This window comes from Lagopus muta, chromosome 22 (genome assembly GCF_023343835.1).
Source record: "Lagopus muta isolate bLagMut1 chromosome 22, bLagMut1 primary, whole genome shotgun sequence".
NCBI lineage: Eukaryota > Metazoa > Chordata > Aves > Galliformes > Phasianidae > Lagopus > Lagopus muta.
Window position 1 is genome coordinate 2,510,918 of NC_064454.1, and position 26,552 is coordinate 2,537,469.

Below are 26,552 nucleotides of genomic sequence, written 5' to 3' on the forward strand. Positions count from 1 at the left end.
CAACATTACTGGTCATCAGTTCTTGGTCCTTGATTCTTTCTATAGGAGACTGATCAGAGCTCACAGGGCTGATCTTCATGCTGCTCTGGGACAGAGCAAAAGCTACAAATTAGGAAATAAAATTGGACTCTCAGTAAGATAATATGTAAAGCAGTTAAGTAATACTTCAGTGGAGGGGAACAAAATAAATAAACACTGCCATAATTAACCATTGCTCAAGCCAAAGCCATTCCACGTCTCCTGTTCTCAGGTTTTTACTTTGATTTTGAGAATAAAGTTTAACCTCACTTGAAGGCTTCTCTATTCTTTAAAATAAAATAAGGAAGGTGAGGGCAAACAAGGAGATTCCAGTGCAGAAGGTAAGTGCTTCTGGAAGGGCTGTGGCACAGAGGTGCTCAGCCTCCTTGTTTCCATTTGTGCAGAAAAACCAACTGTGGTCCTATGATCTGCTCTTGGGTAAGAGAAATCAGCACAAACACAACAGGTCCCATTTTCCAGTTGCAGCGAAATCCAGGGCCTGAGCCCTGTAATAAAAATTAGCAACTGGAAAACTTCAGTTAGGTTTACATGGCATCAGAGGGAGGCAGGAGCATTCAGAAGCCAGTATTCACCAGGCACGTTCCTGATAAACAAGGTCTCTGGACAGAGCACAAAGCTGTGCACGTATATGACTTACCCACCTTGATTTTAGCAAGTTACTCACATCCTGCTTTAATAACTTGTATCAAAAAGAAGGGAAAAGTTGTGGGTGGAATTAATTCTATAACCATTTATTTTCATAAAATCTTAATAATTGGAAATAGCACAGTTCAAGAATGGAAGTGTTCTGTATAAAAGAACATGAAGGTTGTTCACACGCATAGGAGTTTGCACAACAAATAAGAGGTGATGTAGCATGCAATTACCAGATCTAGGGGTGTGGCAGTGACAAGCTGTTCTGCCTTTGTTCAAATTAAAGCACTTTGAGTGTATCACCAAGTACACCCTCATCACCAATGAGGGACTGAGTGAATAAGCCCAGCCATTCAATTTCCTGCACGCTGCGATAAATGCATTTATTGCTAGGCTTGTAGCAACATTGCTTTTACTTTTCCAAATGGACAAATTATACATCCTGTGAATGAATTGCAAGCCTCCCTTAATACTAGAGCTTTCTCACTTCCTCACTTCACTGAGCTTTGCCAACAGCAGCAGCAGCTTATAATATACATGTTAACACAGACTTTGCGCATCCATACTCCAGACATGTAAGGTCTGAACAAAAACAGGCGAGGAAGGACACTTGTGCACAGTGATTTATCATTACAGAGCAAAAAAGACAACATTTCCCAAAACGTGATGAAGATTCTGTACAAAAGTTCACTGAAAGGATCAGTTTTCTGTTTTCAGAGGAGTTCTCCATCGGGAGCGCCTCAGAGGGCCGTTCCGACTGCTTTTTCTCCTTGCTGGAGATTCGACTTTCCACTCCCGTGGCACGGATGGCCTAGGAAGAAACAAAGTCACCATTTATTTTGAAGCACTCCAGCATTCCTTCTCACTGTGGTCACTGTTTCAGAGCTAGATGGAACTTACAGTTTCTCTGGTGATGTCAAACAGATAATGTCTCCTGGCTGCTCCTCAGCCTCTTTATTCTCTGCAAATAATGCACACATTTTCACATTTTTAAAATGCCAGATTTGTGTTTTTACCCTCCTTGAGCTAGAAACACAGGTAACTTGCCTTGAGCAGAACCAGGTGTGTGCGTCAAGCTGATGTAACTGACCCCAGCACCAAAAGTCAAGTCATTAATGGTCTCTGAAAGAAAAAACAACACATGAGCTGCCTGTGACACAGCCAGAGGGAAGATGTGCTGCAGTATAACACTCAGGTGTCACATAGAATAGGTACATCCAGTTAACTGCAAGTAGTCAATCAAAGCATCTCTCTTTTCCAACTCAGCAGATCTCAGTGCCCCTCCAAACAACACGCCCATCTGGGCCATCTGTGCACATCAGGTTCATACTCCTGAATTACAGCCTTCCCTGTATATGAAAGAAATTAATTTACATGTGGGACCTCGCTGGGGCACCTCCTTGTCCTGAGCTAGATGCTAGAGCCATCATCCACCATCACAGCACCCTGTGAACTGCCCTCAGCACCACAGTCAGACTAGTTGTGTGGTCCAGTCAGGGCAGAACATGGGGCAGAAAAATGACAAAGGATTTGAACAGCCCTTCCAAGAGGAACTGTCTGCAGCCAGACAGGGAATCACTTGACAGGGAAACCAGGTAGAATTTAGCTCGCCTGAACAGCCCATACTTGTGAGCCGTCACTCTCCTGTCATTTATCTCAGGAGAGATGTCACAGTATTCAGATTTTTCTTCTCTCAGCTCTCTGTTTTATGCTCCTGTTTCCCAGAAACCTTCACAAGGAATTACAGTAGAAAACGCTTTATTGGGTAGGAAATGGAAACTCTGCTAAAGAGCTGCCGTCAAGTGAGGCTTCCCTTGCAATCAAAGAAAGGTATTATCTTCAAAACATGCATTTATGTATCACAGTGAATAAATGCACACTTGTCCAGACCCACTCAGCCATTCTCAAAGTAACCAGCAGGAGAGATAAGGAGGTGACAGACAGGAAGGACAGACTGACAGAACAGTTGAGTGAGATAAAGAGACAGCTGTTTTCCTCAAGTACAAAATGATTTACAAAGAGCTCCATCTCCAACAGTTTTAGAACAATGCACCTGGAGGAAAAAAAAAGCTTCCTTTTGATTGTCTGTCAGCCTGCAAGACCCAGCAGCACCATGCAGATGGTTCAACACAAGAACTGAAGTGATGATTCCACTTCATACAGTTTGTCTCTCCACCAAAGGATGCATGCTGCCTTGAAACTAAGTAGGAATCCAGCCTTAGTGCCACTGCAGATTAACATTCTTCCTCCTTGCATGCCATATGGTGCTTACGCTTAAGAGAAACAGCCATGCAAGCTTCCAGACAGAGATATGGCAATTAAAGATTTCTGCTCTCTAAAAACATACCCTAGTTTTTTTTTTTGCACAGAGATCATTGCCTGCTGTTCAGTCAGCGAGGAGAAACATCGAGACAGACAAATGGAGCCAAACACTGGAGCACACAGGGAGGAGAAGGGCCAGATTTTCCAGTGGATGCACATCACTGCCACTGCTTTGCTCCTGCCTGCTCGTGGATGTCAGGTATTTGCAGGCTGCCACACAGCTGACTGCCTTATTGGCTACGTGCTGCTGGCTCTCCTGTGTGCATGCAGGTCAGGTATTTGCACAGACACAGGCAAAAACCAACACACTCATACCTGTGTTTCCAGATCATCCCTGCCCCATGAAAATTCACAACTGCCTGATGACAACTGACCTGTCAGACACTCACTTGGGCTCCTAACTTAATTGGAGTTCACTCCTGAGCAGGGAGGGAGTTCAACGTAATGAGAAACAGAGACCTAAAGGAGTTCAGTGTGCCCATGAACTGACATAAAGGAAGGAAATCTGCTGAAACTCAGCTTCATTTGTAAGACTGCAGAATGCTGTCAGAAAAAACAACATACCAAAAAAGCATAGCTTTTGAAGGTCAACTTTCATGAGATGGCAATTCAGCTGCAGTGGATATAAGCACAGCAGACTCACAATTTGTGTACTAGAGATTCATCATTATGTATTTTCACTTTAATGCCTACAGCAGAGTAGAAAAACACATCATTCCTTCTCTAAAGCTCAGTTCAGCTCTTCCTTAGGGCAGAACATTCAGAAATGACTGTGCAGGTTATTAATCCTCCTTGAGCAGATCTCAATTGACACAGCTCACTGCTTGCTCCAGTGACAGAAGCAGGTCACAACTCACCTGGGATCTTTTGTTTGGACAAAGGAATCTCCTGTTGTACAGCTGAAAAGGACTGAACCCTGAGTATTTCCCCCTACAGCAGGGTTCTGTAATTCAGTCCAGAAGTGCTAAGCTACACTTTGAGAATTAAGGGACAGCAGAGTCCTGCACGGCTTGGGCAACATAACCTGCTAAAGAAGGACAACATGCCTTCTCAGCAATCCACAGTTGATAAAAGAAGAAAGGGCAGTAGGTTCGTTGTTATTCTGGGCTGTTGAAAATGTTTTCATGCACTAATTCAATACTGTAACACCCTGTGATGTGTAAATGAAAAGCATATTGCAGTGTCCTTTCCCATGAGATCTTCAGTTTCAGAGTAATTCTTATTTACCACAGCCATTTAGATAAGTACATGATCTATAGCTAATCCTGACTAGTTTCTTCTGCCCTTCAGGGAAGTCACACATTGTTACCTCTCTTACAGAAGGAGCACTCAGCCCAATTTGGAAAGGGTTCTGTTGGGTTACTTACGTTCTGGTGTGCTGATTGCACGGCCCCCCACAGGATCATGTGCTCCAGTAGACAGCTGATTCACACTTTGAAAAGAAGCTACATATAACAAGAAAATAAGAATAGAAATGTTCAGAGACCTCATGGGTCTAACAACCATGCTGTGTCAACTAGACCCAGGCCAACACTGAGTAAGTCTGCAGCAGTCTTTCTACCTTGCTTGCTGTTAGCTGTACTTGGTGGAAGTGACTGAGCTGATAAAATCCCCCCAGCACTCTTGCTGCGTTGCTTGCTTCTGGCCTCTACTGCTTTCCAGGCAGAGTTCAGGATGGCAAGTGTGCTCAAGGATGCTGGCCTACGGGGCAAGAGACAGACAGCAACATTGAAGTGACTTATTGCTGCAAGCCCAGATGAAATGCACGACGTGACATATAAACAGAAACCCATACCTGTGACCATATAAGGGCTGCTTTGGAACATCAGCTCTAGGTGTAATAAACTCAGAAGGCACAGAGGAAGGAAGTGATCCAGGGGATGAGAGCTGCCTCCCACTCACAGAGGACTGGGCATTATCGCTCCGGGCACCAGAAGGTAAGGGCATCTCCAAAGATAGAGGCTGCTGCAGAAAGAAAGGAAAGAGCAGATCTAAAAACAGACACAAGTGCAGACAACTCTAGATAGGAGACATACAGAACAGCTTGTTGTGTGATTGAATCCTTTGTGTGATGGACGTAAATGGATACCAGGGAGAAAGAATTCACTGGCCAAAATTATAACGAGCAGCAAACAGTAAGTTTTGATATGTATATTTAAAGGGCTATATATAGGTGCTTCTTTAGGTCAGCAGAAAAAGAAAAGAGCTGCCAGGGTAAAAGTCATCTCATTTTAAGGCACGTATCTCAAATAATTTGGGACAATTGAGCCAAGCACACTGGGATTAAAAAAGAGATCTGCATGCCTAGCACAGATATAAAGTTTCCATTCCATTTAAGTATAAAATCAGCCAAAATAAACCCTTTTCTTTTTGACCCATTTATCATCTTTATCACTCCGGAAACAGAGAGATGCAGCATGTAAGCACAGACAGTGGAGAATTAGACTCATCCTTCCCTTTAAATTCAATTCTTTTTACACTAATTGTTTGCTACTTGTCTTTGGCAAACACGTGTTGTTTGCAGTTTTTCCTAATACTAAATGACTTTGAAACCAAAGCCTCTGTCAGCAAATGCACAGAAGTATGAGAACATTACAACATCCATATGTATGGAATTTGGGTGTTGTTTGTGCACAAACTTCTGTACACAGACTTTTGCAGAGCGGACAGAAGGCTTACAGAGTTAATGGCCCCACCAACCTCTGCCTGTGGTGCTGAGATTTGCTCTTGGTCTGACTTCTCCTTGTCCAGCTGCTCTTCATACTTCTTCATATCATACTCCAGTTCTGCTGCCAGCTGCTTGTCCACAGCAAAGAACTCTTTAATTTCATTTCGGTAGTCTTGCATCACTTCCTGCAGCAATAAAGAATATTTAAACCCTTTCAGAAGTCTCTCCTGACTACTGATTCATGCCTCCATTCAGACCACAGCTGCTTTAAGCGCTAAAGGAAATACCAGTTGGTAGAGCAGAGGTGTTTTTAACAGACTAAGAGTTTAAATTCCAATCTGTACTTCAGAACATGAAAAACCTTTCCAGCATTCAAGCTTTCTGCCCACATTCCACGAGGAGGCTCACACGTAACACACTGTGAGAACTGAATCTAAAATCCCTCCACCTCCTGCTTTATTTAACACAGTGGCAGTGTCACAACATCCTATGCCTTCCAAATTTCCTTCTTAGAAGGCTGTTCCTTCCATTACTGGTTATGTATCTAACACATTAAGTTAAGAGGAGAAAAAACAACAAGAGAACACTTCTCCTCACCCGTAAGTAGTTCATAAGGTCCCTAAGAGCTGGGATCTTCTTCCGCTCCATCAAGGATTTCAGCTCAGTGATTATTGGGATGATGTTCTCTATGAAATTCCTCTTCTGAACCTTTGTTTAAACAAGGCACAAACAGTTGCAAGACACAATAAAGGAGAAATCACTCCATTGTTAGATTAATGGCCTAAGTGAAAGAAATTACTGCTTCATAGCATAGGAATTACCACAATTAAGCCCACTTTTATACTACAAGCATGCAGGTTAGGCTTTTAACCTAAATGGAAGTCTTTCAAGAGGTATCACTGAGCCCGCTTGCACATTGAAAGCAAATTGTCTAAAGGTGCACCAGAAACCATTTAGGCTCAGATGCTTTAACAATAGGAGGTTGTGGAACAAATTTAAACAAATTAAAGCTGTTTGTTTTGTGCTTTTTATTTTTTTAAACAGGAAATGCATTTCTGATCAGCCCAACTGACCCTTCAAGTACAACAGGCTGCTACAAATCTAGCCTTAACATCTTGTTTTTGCAACACACAGCGCTTCCATACATGCCCTCAGGGCAGAGTGAATCTACAGACAGAGCCTGAATAACAACTCACATGTACTGTATGTCCTTGGCACCATTACATTACTCGAATAATGCTTGACAAGTCTTCCCAACACAGAAAGCTCAAAGCCCTCTCAGCACTGTGGACAGTCCTCTCCCCACCCAGACCCAAGTGCCATTCACCTGTGAGATGAGCTTTTTTTGTGCTGCCTGCATGACAGCATTAGCCATTGCCATTTCATCTTCATCAGGCTGAATCTCCTCATCAGGTTTTGATCGCATTGTTGACAGCTTGATTTCTTTGCAGCTAAGGATAGCAAAGGTATCTGAGAGCAGCTCACTGGCTTCCATGTCCAATGGAAGGACCCCATCCACAAAGCATGCTGGAACAGGCAGGGAAGAAGTAAAAATCACTTTAGTGGAAAAAGCAGTGGCAGGAAAGACAGAAAGATAACAACCATAGGACTCACAGCCTTATGGTTTTGTTTTCTAAATAGACACAAGATGTGTGCCCAAAGGTGGCCCCTACCCAGGACACTGTGGCTGATCTTCGTCGTAATGCTGAACCTCTGTTCGTCTGTAAAGTGGTCCAGCAGGAACTTGTAGATATGCATCCTTTTCTCTTTGTTATCTTTTCCTCTCAGAGAGAAGAGACTCTTTGCCCTGTAGTAGAGAAAGGCATTTCACATGGTTGAGTCACATTATGCCATCTCACAGAAATAGTAAGACTTAAAATCAACAAGGAATATCTGCACATCACTTTCAAGACCCATAAATGTGCTAAGATACCACACGCTCCCACAAATTACATGCAGAAGTTCTCCCAGAAGTCTCATGGACAAAGCAGAGCACTTAATTCAACACCATCTCTTTGAGCTGTTTTCCCACATTGCATACACAACGTTAAGTGCCACAAATGCCTTCTGTTACCAAAGGCTGCGTGGCCATCATTCAGCACTAAGGAGGGAGAAATGTGCTCAGCTGACCTCTCACTCTGTGGGAACCTGTTGTACTTCTCATGCTTCTCATAGCTGTTGAAATGGAAGATGCACTCGATGAAGTGCTGGGAGAACATCACTGGATTCCTCTTCAGCAAGAGATGCACCAAGCAGAACTCTGCAAACCTAGAAAGGAAGAAGAACTTACTAGGCAGCTTCTAGAAGTCACCCCTGAAACACAGCAGTGGGTCACAAGCACTACAGGAGGAGCTCTCCACTCCCACGTCTCCCTCAACACCCCATTTAATTCCTGCCCTGTTATACCTGGGTTTGAACAACAATCCTAGCTTACTGACCTCAAACTCTTTCTCATTCAAGAAAATAACACTTTCCAGCATCCACAGTACTACTCACTTATTGCCATTAAAACTGAGACAGAAATAAATTTGAACTCAAATGCAGGCACAGTGTTTTCATTACCTTTATGAGTAAAGTCACTGAAACACAGCACTTTGCAAAAAGTTAATCACCAAAAGTCTGGCAGGAGGTGAAAGTCAATCTCAGGCTTGAAGAAAGTACTTTTATGTAGATACAGCCTCTGAATGCAGATGCAAAGAAAAAAAAGCTACCAATGAAATAGCAGTGTGTTCCACAGCTAGAATTCAAGGAACAAGATGTTGCAATGCCACCACCTACTGGAAAGACATTTTTGCATACTAAAAAAGAGAAGAGCAGGTGTGAACGTGCACCTGTAAGCAATGATGGGTTGACAGCCCTGGAAAGACCAAACTTCAGTCTGGATGTTCCAGGCAGAAATAAGAGAAAGTTGTCCAAGGCTCATTTGCATCCAGTATCAACACCATCTTCCATCCTTGGAGGAAAGTGCCTCACATTTCCCACAAAACAAAGCAGCTTGAGACTTTGAAACATACAAAAACCTCACGAATGTGTACTTATGATCAGTGTGCACAATTCTTCTGCTACGTCAAAGTACTACAGAATGTGGCAGAAAGCTTTATAAGACAAGGCATAAACACCTTCAACACCTTCAGTACTTTAGAGATGAGTATTTTACCTGGCAATATCTGTATTTGGATCCACCAAGACACTAATGAAACGGAAAAAGAGACAGTCCTTCCATTTCACAAACTCTTCCTAAAATAAAAGGGCAGATGATAAGTTAGCCTGAACCAGGAAAAACTCGTGTGAATCTTCACAGAGCAGCCAGGGCAGTACCTGATGGAGCCTGCCTGAATATACATTGAGAAATAAACAAGCTATACAACTTCACAGCTGTGTACAGAAAATAAAGCTCAAAAAATACAGTTCTAGGAGATGCTTGAAGCAGAATAAGCACACAGCATCCAGGTTCACCAGACAGGCCAATAAAAAAGGAGAATCAAGAAAAATCTGCTTTCCAGTGCCAAAGGCACAGATGCTCTTCAACACTGTTTTCAGAGCCAAGCACGCTCTGAATCTGCTTTGTTTGGCTTCACATGAACACTGGAGGGGCAAATATTGTCAGCCTCTCCACTTTCACAACTATAAAACAATAAGCAGAGAGAGGAAAAAGGTGCTGTGATGCTCGGTACATTCATTCATAAGGGAGCAAAATGGAAGGGAATTCACAGAAACCAAGATAAGAGATAACCAGTGAATAAAAGTAATCTTGCTATCCAGCTGTGCTAAGTGTCATTGATTTTTGCCCACCTTGAGAGAAAGCAACAGAATGCACGCTTGAAGCCCTCACAAGTTAAGACACTCTGCAGCTACGCTCTAGAATCAAGTTATAAGCAGTAACCTCTTGGTCAGTGCTCAGCACAACAGAAGAGCACCTCTGTTTACCTGCAGAAGGTTGGTAATCAGAATCAGCGTCTGCTTCCGAATGAAGGGATGTGGGTCCTTCAGGCACAAGGAGATGTTGGGGATGTATCTGTCCACCATGGTGGTGTAGCGGACGCAGAGGTCGCACATGACGATGACCACGTTGTTGCGCACAGCCACGTCCTGGGACACCTCCAGCTCTCGAGCCAGAGCTGCAATGCACTTCTTGGCCAGATCCTCGTGCTGCAAACACAATTTACCTGTGAGATAGGGATGAGGCTGTCAGTGCTGTGGATGTATTCTTCCTAACCTCGAGGCCGAGATGAGCCAAGAGAAGAATTGGAGTAAACAGGTGAATAAACATGAAACATATGCTGAAACTTGACGAGCAATCTGCACAACCTCTCAAAGAAATTATACTCCAAGGAGCTCTTCCAAACTCTTTTTAGACCTATAGTGTGGGTCTCTATGCCAAACTCCCTCCCTCACAGTGAACTATTCCTGTGTACAGGGTATTATTCAAAGCAGCTAAAAAGAACAGCCCCAGCTGTCATAGGCATCGCAGGGAGACACCCACCTCTAAGAGCATTACTAAACCAACTTAAAATAAAACAGCCTGCATTCTAACATCACTTCTTCCTAACTTTTTAAGCTCAGTCCAAGAAGTATTAAAGTTCCCAAAGCAGTTAAGGAAAGAATGATTCTGTCTATCTGCAACAGATAGGAGATTTGCTCATATCTACAGCAGAGCTACAATACCCAAAAGTTTCACTGAGCCCTTTTTTTTATACTGGAATTGCAGATTTGACCAGGTTTCCATCACAAAGAAATTTGGTCATTCATACTAAGGAGAAAAAGTAACTACATATAGAAATTCTGATCTACTCTGCATCAAAAGTATCAGGTTTTCTTCATCCTCTGTTGAGCACCCTACTACAAATTGGAAGATCTCTCAGCTAGACAGCAACCAATTCTGAGTACAAGGCCAGCACATATGTCTGAAGAATACTATATAGGCAAAATGCATTAACAGACTTGAAAAACAGTCTCATAGATTTTTATGGTTTGTGCAACTTGTTACCATGGATATTTGCATTGCTGAACGCTGCAAACAGAAGCAAAACAAAACACTGAGTGCTGCATCTATCTGGTAGAGCTGACATGGCTTTTGAACAGAACTTGAAGCAGAGAGCAAACAGGAAGGGTGGGAAAGGGATATAAGAGCAATCTTTTGTTGCAGGACAGCACTTACCAAGAGTAATGAATGCATGAGCTCTGATCACTGGAGGCATGGCTGATCCTCTGAACTGAGACAGTGGCTGAGAAGCTGGCATTTCCTCACCATCAGGAGGAGGAGACACTAAGAAGGAACGGGTCAGGAAGGAAAACAGGCTTTTTGGGAAACAGCATCATTCATAAAAGGAAAAGGCAGAAGGGAAAGAGCCTCACGTTGTTCAGAAGAAGCCAGAATGGATTGGATCAAAAGAAAGATGCGTTTCTCCACTCTGGCTGGGCACAGCTGTGCAGCCTCACCCAGGAGGAAGAGGTGCCTCACCTACAGAAAGAGAAAGCAACACTGCAGACTAAAGGCCACGGCTGGGCTGCAAATCGTGTCAGCAGGAGTCAGCATGGTTACATCTCCAAGAACAACTTACAATTCCCTCTGTCCTTTCAAGACAGCAGCTAACAAACAAAAAGTGAAGCTCTGAAGCAAATATTGTGTGTTTAATACACTAAGCCTCCCCCCAGTATACTAATAACATTAAAATAAACCTTAATGCTTCCTACACATCTTACAGACTTACTTTCTGAAGTACTTCATAAAGAGCATGAGTGAAAAAGCAAAGGAAAAAGCCTCATTTTATTGAAAATACAGGGGCCATCACATCCTTAGAGCTATTTTTAAGTTATCAAACTGCTGAATGCTTCCAGGCCAATAGAGTCAAGATTCCATTGCCATACACAAGCACCTACAACAGGATTTTCCTGTGTAACAGTTACTGCCATGAACTTCACAGACCCCTCATTTTGAGAGCCTGCTCATCCTTTCACCAGCCCACAAAGGGGAACCAAACTTACCAAGAGATCTTCCTGCAGTTGCTCTGCTCCATCCTCTTTGAGAACAATATTTGAAATATAACTTTCACAAGTGGATATTAAGTCTCCAAACACTTGGTTGAGCAGCTCCTGTTCCATAATAAAATTAATTAGCCACTTTATTAACATCTTGACTATGTTCTGTTTACCATCTCCACACATAAATCCCCAATTTAAAATCTTTACATGCATATGATGTGCTACTAACTCTGGGCTTGGGCCCATTAAAAGGGGCCTAGAAAAATACAGGTTTCTGCACCAGCTCTGATGTAGAATAACCTGAGCTTATAGCTTTCAAGTGGAGCAAGCCTTAGGATTTGCTGATAGTGAAGGTCTGCTTTAGGAATGCTGCAAGTTGACAGAAGGTCAGCACAAGCTATTTCAGCTGTTAAACAAAGCCTCTGCGGAAAGAACTCTTACAAATTCATCCTCAGCTACAGGAGGCACTCCAGCAAAACTGCAGCACACCAAGTAAGGCAGCTGAGTAGAACAAACTTGAGTGGCTGGAGCTGGATCCTCTGTGCTTAGTGAGACAACCAACCAACAGGCTGGAGACAGAAGCTGCCTTCAGGTCTCAGACCTTACATGTGTGAAACCAACTATTTTAAAAGAATCATTTTAAGTCACACCTGTGCCTTCTTTGGGACACCTGCATAGGCACAGCAGAGCTTCTGCAGAGATTCCACAGCTGAGCTGATCACCTCCAGGGGACACTGAAACTCCTTCAGCCAGTGCTTGATGTTATCTGAAAAGGAGATGACACACAACATGGGGGTTTTGTAGGCCAAGCAACCCTCCATGGAGAATAACTCTTAGATGGGAGACAAAAGTGAACTGTGCCTTCCACTGTGCAGTTTCTCAGGGCCACTCACCAATCAGCCTCTCACAGGTGCTCCTAGGGAGGTGCTTTGCAACATGACTGATGACAGACAGTACGTGTCCTGTAGTATTACTGCTCGTGTTCTGTTGCCTGGAAAACAGCAGAGCAGACAAAAATTGATGCTTTGCAAAATAACCAACCACAGCAGAAAAACCCATGCATCTTGGTTATGTTCTATCAAGGCAGACTTATCAAACCAAACGAAAACTCAAAAAGCTCAGTGTAAGACTTGATGGCTGCACAAATCTGTGGGTTATTGCTTGCCTCCTACCTGCAGAACGTGGTTGCTTGAATAAAGAATGTTGATCTGAGCAGCACTGTGTCTATGGCAGGACAGATGGTGCTCACTCGCTCATCTTTACCTCCAGCTCTTCCCTGCAGAATAGGGGAGCCCAAAGCACACACATACCTGCTGACAGTGTACCAGGACTCGATGACCTTGGAGTAATCCAGCTTGGGTGAAGAACTTGCCACCTTAGCAAGCAACATCCAAGCTGGTACAGCATGCTCTGTTTCCACATGAGACATCACATTATTGATGAAAGTAGAGGAGAATTTATTCTGCCGGGACCAAATATGAAAAGCTTTGTTCATATAACAGCTACAAGAAAAGAAAAGATAAACAAGGAGTGAAGAAAACTCTTGAGGTCTTGGACACCACTAGCAAAATCCCACATTTGTCCAGGATGGACAGTGAAGCACAAGGCTGCCATCACTTCACTTTCCTTCTATTCAGAATACATCAGGATTTCTGCCACGGGTTTTATTGCCGTCACTCTTTCTGTTAGCAGCTCTGATGGCTGCAGTGCAGATCAATCCTGATGCACTACAGACCTGGAGTGAATGTGTCTATCAGACACAGGAACCAGTATCAGAACAAATCAAGATACTTCAACAACTCAAGACCTGTACCAAAGACTTTCTAGCAGTTTTTATTTAACATCCTTAATGGGACAGCACCAGTTGCATTCTTCTGTTTAACTCTAACTACCCATAGCTAGAGTGACAGATTTATACCCATAGTGACAGATTTATTCTGAGATACATCAAGCTGCAAGGTACTCCGAGGTCACGAAGTAAAGGTACCATGAATCTTCAAACTGTGTCATAAAATAGCCTAAATTAGAACGCTGACAGTTTTACAGATTGGCAAGGCAGCACAACCAGTATCTCATCTTCTATTTCTGAGCCATTATGCCCTGTTGACTAATAAACACACAACTGTCTTTAATCAATGTTGCGTCCTTGTCATACTGTATCAGTCCATTTCTTCTGCTCCATCCCACAACGTTCTGCAATCAGACAGAATCATTCCATTTGTCATAAGAAACATATTGTACATCAGAATTAATAAGAGGAGATCTTCTCCTCTCCTTCTATAGCCTCTCTTACTTCTGTCATCAGAACACCTCCATTTAACATTCCTGCTGCTACCAGCACATCAAGAATAGCAAGTGACATTCCTGTGTACGAACACCAGAGTTCAGGGAGACTGCACAGGTAACAAGAGCAGCAAATCAAAACACTCAACACAAAGCACAACTGCACTCTTCTCACCAACTGCTGATGTGTATGTTTGACAGCTCCTCTGTCCTAGGAGCTGGCAGAGCAACACAGGCAGTTCACAGCATGACAGCTGCCATCTCTAGAGCAATGTGCACTTTCATGGTCTGCTTTGAGTGCAAATAGCTTAGAAAAAAAACACACCCATAAATGCAGGTTTTTGCCCCAGTACAATAGGTGGCACGTGCATTTAAACTGTGACACTCATTGTCCTGTGGTCACACAGAGGATGGGAAAGCTGAGAACTTAAGCACATGCTTGTATCTTAGTCCTCTGGTCACTAAGCCATTTCCTCCTGTAAAGGAAAAGCTGCGTGTTCTAATAGGATTAAAAGTTTAATAAAATAATCTGGATTTTGTCCACGAATGCTAAGATAATAAAGGCAACAAAGATCTACTGGACAAAGGAGTGTTTTGGAAATGCCAGAGGAGCCCACAAGGAAGGACAGCCACACTTACCTCAGCTCCTGGCTTTCTGAAGTCAGCAACGTCAGGAGATCCCATGCCAGCACCTGCTTTATGTCTTCCCTCCTGAATTTACTGTAATGCTTTATGTGCTGCAACAAAATCTGATCAAGGCATTCCAAGGCCTTTTCTTGAACAGAACTTTCAGAGTCCATCACAACAGGCACAACTCCAGTCAACCATGCCTTGCGCACCAGGACGTCATCGTACTGAGCCTGAGAGAAACACAGTGTGTTAGAAACATCCTTTAGTCATGATGTGAGCCTGTAAGCACAGGTAAGATCAACAAAAACCTAGAAACCATCTGTAGAGTCACCTATTAACTTGTAAAATAAATTACAATTAGGCAGTGGCAGGTTGTGGCAGCACATGAACCAAGAGAACACATTTCCCTGGCAGCAGAAAGTACAGGTTGTATCTATGACCAAACTGCCTGGGCTAAAGTACTGCAACACTTAGTTTTGAAACCCTATAAATAATTATGAGTGTATCACAATAAAACTGTACTGCAGATGATTTAACACTAAAACCAGAGTTTTGATTAATACAAACCTTATGCTCTGTGACTAAGTTACCAAACCTTTGAGAATAAATAGAAAAGAAGGAAAAACATTACAATGCCATCATCAGCATGCTGTATCTCAGCAAAGTGACTCAGGTTTTTACATTTCACAAGGACAGCAACATAAACATCACTTCCATGACACATAAATCAACAGGCAGGAAAAAAAAAGTGTTTCCAGTAGTTGAAAGCATCCCACATAAATGGCAAGCATGTGCAAGTGATGGCTTCCCAGTCAAAAGATAACAAAAAGTATAGAATTAAACACAGCCATAAAATGAAACGTGGGGAATGAACAAGTGATTTGCTGTGTCCCCATCCTCTTAACCTACACTTCAGCTACGTCAGGTCTGGGTGAGAATTGGTGTTGCTCTTTTCCTCACCTCGAGGAGCTCTGTCACAGACTGCAAGGCCTGCTTCCGCACAGACACAGCGGGGTCCCTGCAGCGGTCCTGCAGAGTGGACAAATCTTCTGCAGTGCAAGGGATTGCTTTGTGCTTCAGGATGTTTGTAAAGACCTGCAAGTCAGAAGGGAGCATAAGTTTGTTGGGAATACAGGCCAGGAGCACCAGGTAATGAATCAAAAATAAATTCATCTCTAATTGAAGTCAACAGGGAATAGAATGTTTCCCTTTCAGTGAGATACATGACATTAATAATTCCTAAGTACTGGGCAGAACTTGGTACAGAATGCTAAGAGAACATCTTCTCAGTCATTCAGATTGTGTAAGAAAACTCTGCATTGAGTCAATACTGCAATTCCCCTTTGAAGCCAACGTTTCTCTTGTTATGACCTACATCTTTCACCTGCCAATAAGAGGGGAAAGGGTTGAAAACCTCACAACAAAACAGTAGAAACCCTTAACCTGAGGTGTTCTCATTGTAATTTGACCTGGAGGGGAAAACTAGGGGAAAGAACTAACTGGGGGAGAGACAGTCAACAACACATCTGTATTCTATAAAACAGTGAAATTCACATTGAAGAAGATCCCTTTTAAAGTTCACCTCTTAATTAAAGAAGTTAAGCAAGAAGGAAAGCAGTGCATTCCTCAGAATGATGCCAGCTACAGGCCAAACTCTTTGCTAACAAGGTGGAAACAAACAAAGCACCTCTTAAACCTCAGTTTATAAGGAAGTCACTTCAGTTAAATACCTAGTGACATTTGGAAAGAGGCTCTTTTTCTAAATGATGGAATAAGTGAATGCCAGCAGAAGAGTACTCAAACACTTTTTCTTCCTTGCATTATTTACTTATCAAGAACTAGCAAAAATGACCTTTTTAAGGACTGAATGCACTCAGTGGGAATAGCAAGAAGCTACAGCTGGGCAAACTTACACACCATTCACTGCAGTACTACAGCTTAATTATTTGTTCCAGTGGCATTCTGTGTAACCACGCAGAACAAGAAATCATGCAAAGAACACCATACCTGGAGAGCAGATTTCCTCACAGTGGTTTTCTCATCCCCAGCTCTCAGTCTCAGCAGGGCCATGATTTCCTTTCCTATGCAAACCCAGGATAAAAAGAAGTTAGAACAGCCACCCTGAGCTCCCCCTGCATGCTTTGCAGTGCTCAGTTTGTTACTGTCAGGAGCAAGAGAAAAAGACTGAAAGCACAACAACAAACAGAAAGAATGCAGGTTCTCCTTCGCAGCTGCCACTCTGACAGGGGGAAGAAAAATCCAAGGTCTGTCATCTTGACAACAAATCACAGGACATAGCACAAAATCAAGCGATACCCCAAATTTGATACAGCAAAAATGATCTGTAGCTTCCAATTCATTTATTTCTGTATGTAAAAGGTATCAGGCTACCTTCAAAGTTGGAAAGGAAGATTTCCTAAGAACGTTTTGAACTCCCAAGTTCAGAAATCTGTTACTTTGAGAGATTCATCTGGAGAGCCACCATGCTGCCATTAAGAGAAAGCATTAGTCATTAGGAACCAATAAACAGAGGGTCTAGAGTAGGCTTTTTATTTTAAACCAAAGGAAGCCAAGGGATTTTAATCTGCATGACTGGTGCTTTCTTAACAGACAGGTAACTGCAACTGCATCTTACTCCTGAGAATAGCTTGACAGAAAAAGACACAACCTTTTCTTTGCAAGATGCTGCCAAGAAAACAGTCACACTGCTCTTGTGAAGGTGACCAAATCTGCTAAAGTGATCAACTTTGGCCAACTGTCATGGATTCCTATGCATAGTGGCATAGGAATAAAAACAACCAAACAAATAAACGCTGAGTTCTAAATGGCTGAGAACTAGCAAGGGAATAGAGTGTTTATAGGCTGACAGGCACTGCGTATTCTGTAGAATATACTTCACCCTGCAGATTATCCCTACCCTTCTTATCTTTACCCTGGTGCATTTAGCAAGTCCTGAATATCCTCAGCGAAGATTTATTTTGCTTCTAAAATACGAGCTGTTTGGTCTTCATAGAAGTGCAAAATTAGCACAGGCAGGAGCCAAGTAAGCGTGTGCCAGACAGCTTTGCTAATGCACCTTGACTGGCTCTGAGAAGCCTGTTTTGCAGCTATCCTCTTGAGCCTCAGACAGCCCTTTTTGATCCAATCCTTTGCTTAATTTGTTTTGCCAAGTGCCAAGCGTACACTCAGCTGGGTATCAGATACAAAACCAGGCATCCTCTGCCACACAGAGCCTGCAACTGAACAGGGAATACACAATACCTTTAGTGGCCTGAAGGATATTTCTATCTTAGAGAGCAGATTAATGAAATTTATCAGCAAAGTGTTTTGAAAGAAAGCTTTCAATAGAGAAGACAGGAGCCTGGTTCATGAAGATATGGAGAGATCCCACACGAAGAGCAGCATGAGAAATGTAACAAAGACACAGAGGCAGGATGTGAGCTAAGCAGTAAATTGAATTGTCAGCAGTTCAAGAGAGGTGAAGAGCAACAACTGAGAGGAAGATGCTGACAGAGGCCTGAATGTGAGGCCTCCACATAGAAGAGGAATTCTATGAAATATCACAGCCACGAAAGCCAACTTCTGTGCTGATTTCATGCCATTAAGAAATTAGAGCTAGCAGACTGACATCACGTCAGCCCATTTAACCTCACACTTTGCTTTTAACATCAGCCAATACCTGGTGCTGCAGAGAATTAAATGCTTCCCTGCATAACAGTGCCAGACAAAGGTGCTGTGTTCTACGCAGTGAAAATATATCCCTTCTTTGTGCATTGAAGCAAGAGGTTTAATTACCCTTAAATCTATGGAGTTACAAGCACTACATCCCACATCAATTACCATCCTTTTGGGAAAGCATAAATTATCTGCTTTGCCATGAGTATTGCTACCACATTAGTACAAATGAACACCAGTATTTCACAATTAAATGTATTTTCCAAATTTAAGTGGGAATAGCATTTCTGTATAGCAAGCACTTCCACCCCTTCATCACGTACTTTTTTTTTTAAATAGCTGTACAAAACAAATCTCTGCTCTTTGAGAAATGGGCAGTGAACAGATTTCAGAAAATATGATTTAGTTTAAGTTCTGAAAAGCTACGTGAAAGGCTGGTGTAATTTATCACCTACCATCCACCATGGCAGCACTGCTGCTGTTGGTCAGCTCAATCGTTTTGAAAGTTGGTAAGGTCTTCAGTGGATGACTGGACAAAACTGGAAGAGAAGTTAAAAGCTGAAGAATAAAAAAGGCATGCATTCACTCAAGGTGATTCACCATTAAACAGAGCTTCACGCATGCCCCACGTTTTGTGGATACACATTTTTAGCAAACAGCATGCCAAGAAAAGCCTGAGACTTATCACAAGAGAATGACTCCACACCTTCACTGAGCATCAAACTCGCGCTGTTTGTGTTTGCTTCCAAGGCTGCGTGCTCATAGCCTGCCAAGAAGAAATTAAAAAAGAAATTAAATGAATCGTTCTCATTCAGCATATTCTGTCACTCTGATTTTTAGGGTTGTTTTTTGGGTTTTTTGCAGGCAAGTCATCCAACCACACGATGCTGTGTGCACGGTTCTGAACTGTGCCATCTGGCCTCTACCGAACCCAAGGGAGTGCAGAATGCCAATCACAAAGAAACGAATTTAGCAGAGGCAAAAGGCAACTCAGGATTTAATCAACCCTCAGTCAAAAATTAACTTTTTTTAATTGTACAGTTTCAGGTTTCAGTAAACACCCATCAAAAGTATCTCATGGAGAAATCTATTTAGAACATGTACACAAAATGAGCACCTTCCAGATGTAAGGCTACAAGACACATCTATTACTTCCCTTTATGGCAAACACCAAGGGTGCTCTGTGCAGGTATTACAGATCCTGACCACCAGTTCTACAACCTCCCAGGACACATCAAGAAATATTTCAACCAGGTAATTTACTGATAGTGCTTACTTTGTAACAAGTCCTGTATACTATCCAAAGTAGCAGCAGTTTTCATTTCCAGACAGTGGGCAAAACTGCTCAGAGCTTTGCTACGAACTGCAGGTGCTCTGTCTGAGCAGCGGCCAAACACCATGACCTGCACTAAGAACTTGTGCTTCAGAAACCTCTGGTGATCCAGCGACACGGAGGAGTCCAGGTTTCTCTCAGGCAAATCCAACAAAGCTAAAGCTACATCAAGTGCAAACACTCTGTAAGAAATCTGAAAAAAATAAGCACACAAGGCATTTTGTTAGTGTGTAAAACAGACACAGGTATTACCTACTCAGCCTACCTGCCTCTAGCTAGCAATAACAGCCCTGTTCAGGGCTGATTCTAAGCTTGCCTTCTCCAAAGAATTACTGTGGCTAAAGTCTGGGATATTAAGGAGATGTACTTACTTTTGTGTGGAGTGAGTATTTATAAAGCCAAGCAATGAAGTCAGCAAACTCCATAGATGGGAGTTTATTCAGCAAAATCACCAAGGCCTGTGCAGCATACGTGCGATAATCAGCTTTATCTGGGACCTGAAAACCAAAAGCAGTTTGCACTGTGACATTCCAACACTGTCCCAGAAGCCAGAGGCTGTATAGGTCTGAAGAGAAATATTTATTTAATGGGGCAGTGTGGCACAACCAGCAAGCACTGGGACAACAATCCCAACTTCCTTGGTCACTGCTTCAGCACTCACCACAGGCAGCACAAATTCCCCAAAGCAAAGATGAAGCTTGATTAAATCCAGAAGCAGTGCTTCTACATGGCAGTACAGAGCTCTCATAATCCTCATTTTCCCCTAATAAGAGTGTTGAAAGCAATTGCACAGTTTGGAAAGGTCAGAAGTGGGACACAACTAATTCTAACTGAGGTGGGCAGTGTCAGCACGCTCGCAGGATGCAGCACAATCAAGCTGTTAATACGTTTGACAACAAGGAAAATCTTTTCCTTTCCATATAAAACACCATGGAAACAGATTTCTTAATTATTACATGTACTGCAATGTATTCACACCAAAGTTCTTCAGCCCAATATGCACCAGAACTCAGCATACCTTGGTACAGATGTGCTGCAGTAATATTCGAAGAACAGGAAAGGCAGCTTCCTTCAGCTCCTCTACTACTGAACTGCACAGGAAAAAAAGCCAAGCACATTTAAGTAAGGCTGTTTTTATAACAGAGCAGAAAAATCAAGCGTAGGGCATTCCTTTTGAAATGCATTTTGAAAGTCAGGCAGAAGGCATATTCAGGAGTAATGAGTGCCGGTGTAGGAGACACGGTCAGAGAGCAGACCTTACCTTCTGCACTGACCTGACATTTCAGACAGAAAACATTCCTTCCAATACTTTTCTACAAGTAGAGGGCAAAAGAAAAGCTGCTTTATTCTCAATCTTACTGAATGCTGTCTGGGCATCTCTACACAAAATGTGGTTTTGAACAACGTGGATCCTCGCACAGGAGAATAACAAACAAAGGCAACACATATCCTTAAGCAAGAGGCAGCAAAGAGCCAAAAAGAAGTGACCTGCATGTTAATAGAAAGCACAACACAGAAGGTACATCCCCTCCACTCACTGTCAATTCACTCTCTAGCAGCTCCTTATTTCCCCTCCAACAACAAGTTCAGTAAACTTACATTAAAGGAATTTTAATTAAACCTTAATCGTGCAAACAACATCAAAGTCATTCACAGTTTGTCTCATCCCTTTATCAACCAAAGAGTAAAACAAAGGCAGCCAGAAGAAGAAGCAGACCTACCCAGGAAGGGTAGTGCCAGAGCTTTGTACTTCACCTGATGAATTTTACAGCCTGATTCCTGGCACTGATCACAGCTGATGTGATTGCAAGGACTGCATGCCTGGAACCTGCACCACCTTGCACCATTAGAATGACACTGAGGATTCGTTGGAAGACACAGCGAAGAATCTGGAAGGAAAAGGTTACCTTCAGGTTCACCTTCAGCAGCAAGATGGATCTTCATCTATCTTGAGCAGAGCAGATAGATAAGCACTCTTAATCATGTTTATGAAATAACTCTGAACCCAACAATAGCACCTGACAAATCATGACCTCTGGTGGAATAACGCAGGGAGGACCAATAATACAAGAAACACCTTTCCTAGTGTGTTTTACCTTTCCTCGTGTGTTTTACCTTTCCTAGTGTGTTTTACCACCACATGCATGTGAATGTTGGGAGATTCCTCCCTGCTGCACTTCAGAGACCACAGCCTCATCATCCTGACACTCACTGAGCAGCCTAACAGGAGAGACAGGGAAGATGCAGCGGGTCTGAAAGAGGAGCTATTGGATCTTCTTTATACTACAAATGTAAACCATTCTGAGAAGCTGCAGTGAGAAACAGAGGTGGTTGAAACACACAGGCTTCCTGGCTGGGCAGCTACAAGTATACCAGGTTAGCATGTACTCAGCTCCAGGCTTTCTTGACTAGATGGCCAACAGCACCCTGGCTTGCTAGCTTAAAACTAGTTCAGATGGGATTATGCTGATTCCAAAGCACAGCAGCACAGTCACACCCACAGTTCAAAAGCTCCATCTCCTAAGAGCAGCACACAGATAAGCAGGAGATGACACAGCGTGCTTGATAATTTCACAAAATAAAAATGTAAAGCTGCAGACAGATTTCTGGTAGAACTGGATGCTGCATGACGACAGCATTCTCTGAATTAGCATCAGTCCTGCTTATAATTATCTGAGCAGAACACTTCCCTGCTTCCCATCGTGCTTCACTGCACAATCCAAAGCCACTGCACACCAGCCAACAGTGCTGGAGCTCCACCTAGCAGGAAACAAGAAAACTTCAGGCAAAGGCAATCCCTTGGAACTCTCTGTATTAAGAATCTGAGATCCAATGCCTCTGCAGCTGTCCTTTGTTTTCGATTCACTTGGCAAGAGTCATTAAAACACAGAACATAATGCACATGAAATGCATCATCCAGCAAGCCAAAGAAATAAGCAGCGGGGTAGAAAAAAAGCATCTTGTCACTGACCCAGCAAACATACACACAGAAATGTAAATATCATGTAAAATAAAAACATGCAAGCCAAACAATGTGCAGAGGATGAAAGAAACATCTGCTTTTCAATAGAGCAGTGAGAACTCTAAAAGATGTGGCCCAAATTTTACCTCATTTTCTGTGCCATGTAGAGGTGAACACAATAACCACAGTCCATGGTAGGCCAGCTCAGGGACATACTTGGCACGAGTAATGTTCCTAAACAGAGGAAGGCAGAGATATCTTCATCTGTCACGTGAGAAACATCTACTACAGCTACATGTGGTCATTGACTGGAAAACATTCAATATTCACTAAATGTTGTTTACTGTTAGCTAGGTGGAACACATCCTAATTATCTCGAGTAAAAGAAATCAATGCTTTCATTTTGGTATAAGCAAGGTAATAACAACCCAAGCATTGAGGGCTTTACTTTTTAAAGCAATGTTTAAACAGTCAGAATCAATTGCTCACATTGTTGTTGAAAACTCAAACTCACGTTCCACTGGCTCAAAGTTTGTCATTTCAACAAAAGTCTGCAAGGAAAGAAAGCCAAACTTAGCTAATTCACATGAGGACAAGCTGTGCAGGTCTGCAGGGATGCCAGAACAGAGAACGTGAGCCTTTCTAGCTTTGAAACCACCACCCCTCAGTCAAAGCAGAACATAAGCAGGCTCCAAAGCCTGCAGGCTCAATACTTTGCATCTTTCCTCCAGCTACAGGGAGGATTGATACCTTATAATGGAACACTAACTGCCCTGCTTGCAGTAGCCAGCAAATGCTAAGCATGAGGGACAGCCACAGAGCAGACAACCTGCCTGAGCTTCACAGACAGCAACATTTGGGGGGGCAGCTCATGAAAGGCAGCACTGCCCACGTTCTGTGGCCATCCAGTGTTCTGCACTGCCTGTTTGTGCTGGGGGACACAACGTTCTGCTCAAGGAATCTCATTACCTGCAGGCAGTTCTGGAAGCACTGAGGTTTTTCTTCTAGGGAGAACTTTGGTAGAAACCTTAAGAAGTTTTGTAAAAGAAGGAAGATTGCTTTGCGAATTTGCAGAAGATCATCTGTTGAAAAGTAAACGTTCTCATGATCCTCTTCCTCCTCCTCTTCAAATACCTCTTCCATCTGTATTGGTAGTAAGAGAAACAGAATCACCCCATCCCACAGCACTGACTGATCCCTCTCACACATTTTAGTGCTTCCCAGAATTCCCAGGCTAGGTCCTGCAATACCTCATATCCAAAACTCTCAATCTTTTTCTTCAGGTTAGTGAAACACACTTAGTAACAGCAAAACAGACAACAGGATGGAGGTTGGATACAAGAAAGCTCCAGCAGAGCTTATTCTCACTGCAAAGATTTTAAAAGATAAAGTCCTTCAGAACCAGAGACTGCCACCTCAGTTCTAATCTGACACCTGGAAATGCATCCCACAGTGATTGCCATGCTATCTGCTCCGTACTTCCCTTGCCTGTTGTCTCAGGATTTCTGATGTGAAATCCTCAGTGCCACTTAAAAAAACAACCCTACAAACACCAGAATTGTCAGCTGAGTACAGCTAAACACAGCACTTAGCCCTCAACACCCCAGCAGTAAGGAAACTCAGCTGCTACTTGTAACCTTGTTGAGTTTCTTGAAGATGATACCAATTAGTTTTTCCCTCTGCTACTGAACTGTCTAACAGCACATCACAGACATACAAGCTTTATTGTTCTATTAGTCAGCAGCCAAAGAACTGCAGCTGATGTTGAATCATCACACCTCTAGAAATTCCTAATAATAGGTAGGGGATTGAGAGCAGAGATCAATAGCTGAATAAAAGGTTAAGAGGAAAAAAATGGGCTGAAAAAGCAAGGAGAAGCATTACACTGACCTAGAACTGAAACAGCTTGCCAATGATTTGCTTGCTAATAGAGATCTGTATCTGAAGATTACACAAACATCTTACACTGGAGGTGCCATTCCTGTTTGCCATTCCTTTTCTTCTGTTTCTTCTTGCATTGGTCTGAGAGCTTTCAGCATGCGCCTTCTTCCTCTTCCTCATCAGATTTTGTCCCTGAGGCCAGCATTTTGTCAGGGTTTGAAGACATTTATCAAACATCACATCATGGAACATCTGATGAGCTATACTGCCTGTCCAGGAAAGGAAACGTGAGCAATCTTCTGGACACAAAGAATATTAACCCCTTCCAAGAACAAACGATGCTTTATTCAACAATAAGGAGGTGAATCCCTTCACTCACCTGGAATTTCAAGCAGTAAGAAGTACAACCCAGCTGCATGGAGAGCATAAACCCTCTGTTGTGCATTGGCTCTTTTATTCAGGCCTGTTTGGACAAAGTGGTGCCACACAGCCACAAGGGCATTACGAGAGAGGTTGTTTTCAACAAACAAACGCCAGATATTCTAAAACAAAATACAAGAACAACAGTAAGAAACCCAATAATAACACACCTCTCTACAAGGATATCCACAAAGGAAAAGACCTTAATTAAAAAGGTACAACACTGACTACAAGAAAAGCGTTTATCCAGGGAACAGACTAATTAAAAAAAAATTAAATAAACTTCTCTTAAATAAGCCAAACCATATGAAAATCACCTTCCATGTGATGCACAGCAATAATAGCAGCTTGGGCTGCAGCAAATGAGAACAAGCCCAAATGAGCAGCTGTGGATACAGAAACAAAGGAAAAATATTTGCTTACCATTGGAAGGCATCAGGTAGGCAGGAATCTCTATAGAGACCCCCTTGCCTCTACAGCTAACCCTTAAAATGAGGTCTGGGAAGGGCTGGATCCTGGCTCCACCCCTTCTCGTCACTCAGATACATTGCATACACCTGAGCTCCCCTGGGTTGGCCCTGCCTTCCCACCAGGTGCTCCATCACTGCTTCAAGCTGCAACTCAGCATTTCTATTACACACACGCATTAGAATGCACAGGCAGAATATAAGAAATTCAGGTAAAGGATGCACAGAATGCTTTCTCATACTCTATTGTAACCAACTGCAGAAAAGGGCTGCCCCAAAAATAACACCTCCTATTTTCTTATGCTGGCTCCCAACATCAGAGGCAGGTGTTGGTGGTATGGCTGTAGGCTGAACCTTCCCATCACTATTTCAGTAAACTGTGTTTGTATATATATTTTAACACACAAAGAGGCTTCATCTAAAACATTCCAGTGAGTATGTCAGATGAGAGGCTGATGGTAGAATATTGCTGTGAGATTCAAGACAGGGCAAACTGAGCAATAAAAAGGTACAGAGCCTCTGCTGAGCAGCACAGCCCACTGCCATCCATCCACCTCACCCCTCTGCTCTTGTCGTCCCCAGTGGCAAACGGTGTGAGCGCCTGGTACAGAGAGCTGAAGGCACCCAGCCCATCCTCTGTGATCTCCTCTTCAATGCGGGGATCCAACGGTTCCGTCTCTGTGAAATCCAGGTCCCAGACCGTGCTCACCCACACTGGGAGAAAAACGGGTTTAAACAAATCAGATAAACAGATAAGCAAGCAAACACTTCAAACAAGCGGAGAGCACAGCAGCCACACGGAGCGGTAGCAGAGTACCAACCCCATAACCCCCCCAACACCATCCCCCAGTGCTCACTGAAGCCCGAAGGCCGCACACATCATCCTCAGACGCCACCGCCGCCGCCACCCCTTCCCTTTTCCCCTCACGGTGTTATCCAACCTCACATCGCTCTCCTTTCCCCCTGCATGGCCGCCCCGGCCCTCAGCCATTACCCCACTGCCACCCTCTCACCCTCACGGACGTCCCGCAGCCGCCACTCCGCCACAACGCGCGGCACTTCAGCCTCCACCGCCATCGCGCCGCTGCGCTTCGAACCGACCAATCGCGCGCCGCCTCCCGCGCCAGCCAATCCCAGCGCTTCCGCCTCCAGCGCGCCTGCACGCTGCGCACACCGGAAGCGCGACACCACGGGGCCGCGCGGCGCCTGCGCACCAGTGGAACGGGCGGGGAGCGCGCCGCGATTCCCGGCCCCGAG

At 43.3% G+C, this 26,552-nt stretch overlaps 1 protein-coding gene across 5 annotated transcripts; it reads right to left on the minus strand.

The window, feature by feature from the left end:
* Positions 1-387: 387 nt before the first annotated feature.
* On the minus strand, positions 388-26,474 carry NCAPD3 (non-SMC condensin II complex subunit D3). 5 transcript variants are annotated; one of them, XM_048968199.1, is made up of 35 exons: positions 26,309-26,474; positions 25,855-26,009; positions 24,788-24,950; positions 24,493-24,677; positions 23,497-23,670; positions 23,017-23,078; positions 22,674-22,761; positions 21,321-21,454; positions 20,584-20,656; positions 19,937-20,062; positions 19,509-19,758; positions 18,939-18,998; positions 18,688-18,771; positions 16,565-16,638; positions 15,518-15,652; positions 14,567-14,787; positions 12,955-13,146; positions 12,538-12,635; positions 12,295-12,410; positions 11,648-11,755; positions 11,018-11,123; positions 10,821-10,928; positions 9,590-9,828; positions 8,820-8,899; positions 7,793-7,930; positions 7,336-7,469; positions 6,990-7,189; positions 6,260-6,370; positions 5,695-5,847; positions 4,790-4,956; positions 4,556-4,695; positions 4,362-4,439; positions 1,720-1,794; positions 1,573-1,633; positions 388-1,483 (listed from the first exon to the last, which is right to left on the minus strand). In XM_048968199.1, the coding sequence occupies exons 1-35, from the start codon at positions 26,370-26,372 to the stop codon at positions 1,372-1,374; spliced, it is 4,464 nt and encodes a 1,487-aa protein (XP_048824156.1). In that variant the 5' UTR covers positions 26,373-26,474; the 3' UTR covers positions 388-1,371. The 5 variants fall into 5 exon arrangements, with proteins under 5 accessions (XP_048824156.1, XP_048824155.1, XP_048824157.1 ...); XM_048968198.1 differs by having other exon boundaries at positions 4,790-4,959; positions 26,309-26,473; XM_048968200.1 differs by lacking the exons at positions 25,855-26,009; positions 26,309-26,474 and adding an exon at positions 25,252-25,346 and having other exon boundaries at positions 4,790-4,959.
* Positions 26,475-26,552: the final 78 nt, after the last annotated feature.

Excerpts from the sequence above, each read along its gene's own strand:
- NCAPD3 (XM_048968198.1), bottom strand. The coding sequence starts at position 26,372 with ATGGCGGTGGAGGCTGAAGTGCCGCGCGTTGTGGCGGAGTGGCGGCTG. Across the intron at positions 24,951-25,854 it reads GGGACGACAAGAGCAGAGGG|AATATCTGGCGTTTGTTTGT; the intron begins GTGAGGTGGATG and ends ATTTTGTTTTAG. Across the intron at positions 12,411-12,537 it reads CACCTGTGAGAGGCTGATTG|ATAACATCAAGCACTGGCTG; the intron begins GTGAGTGGCCCT and ends TCTCCTTTTCAG.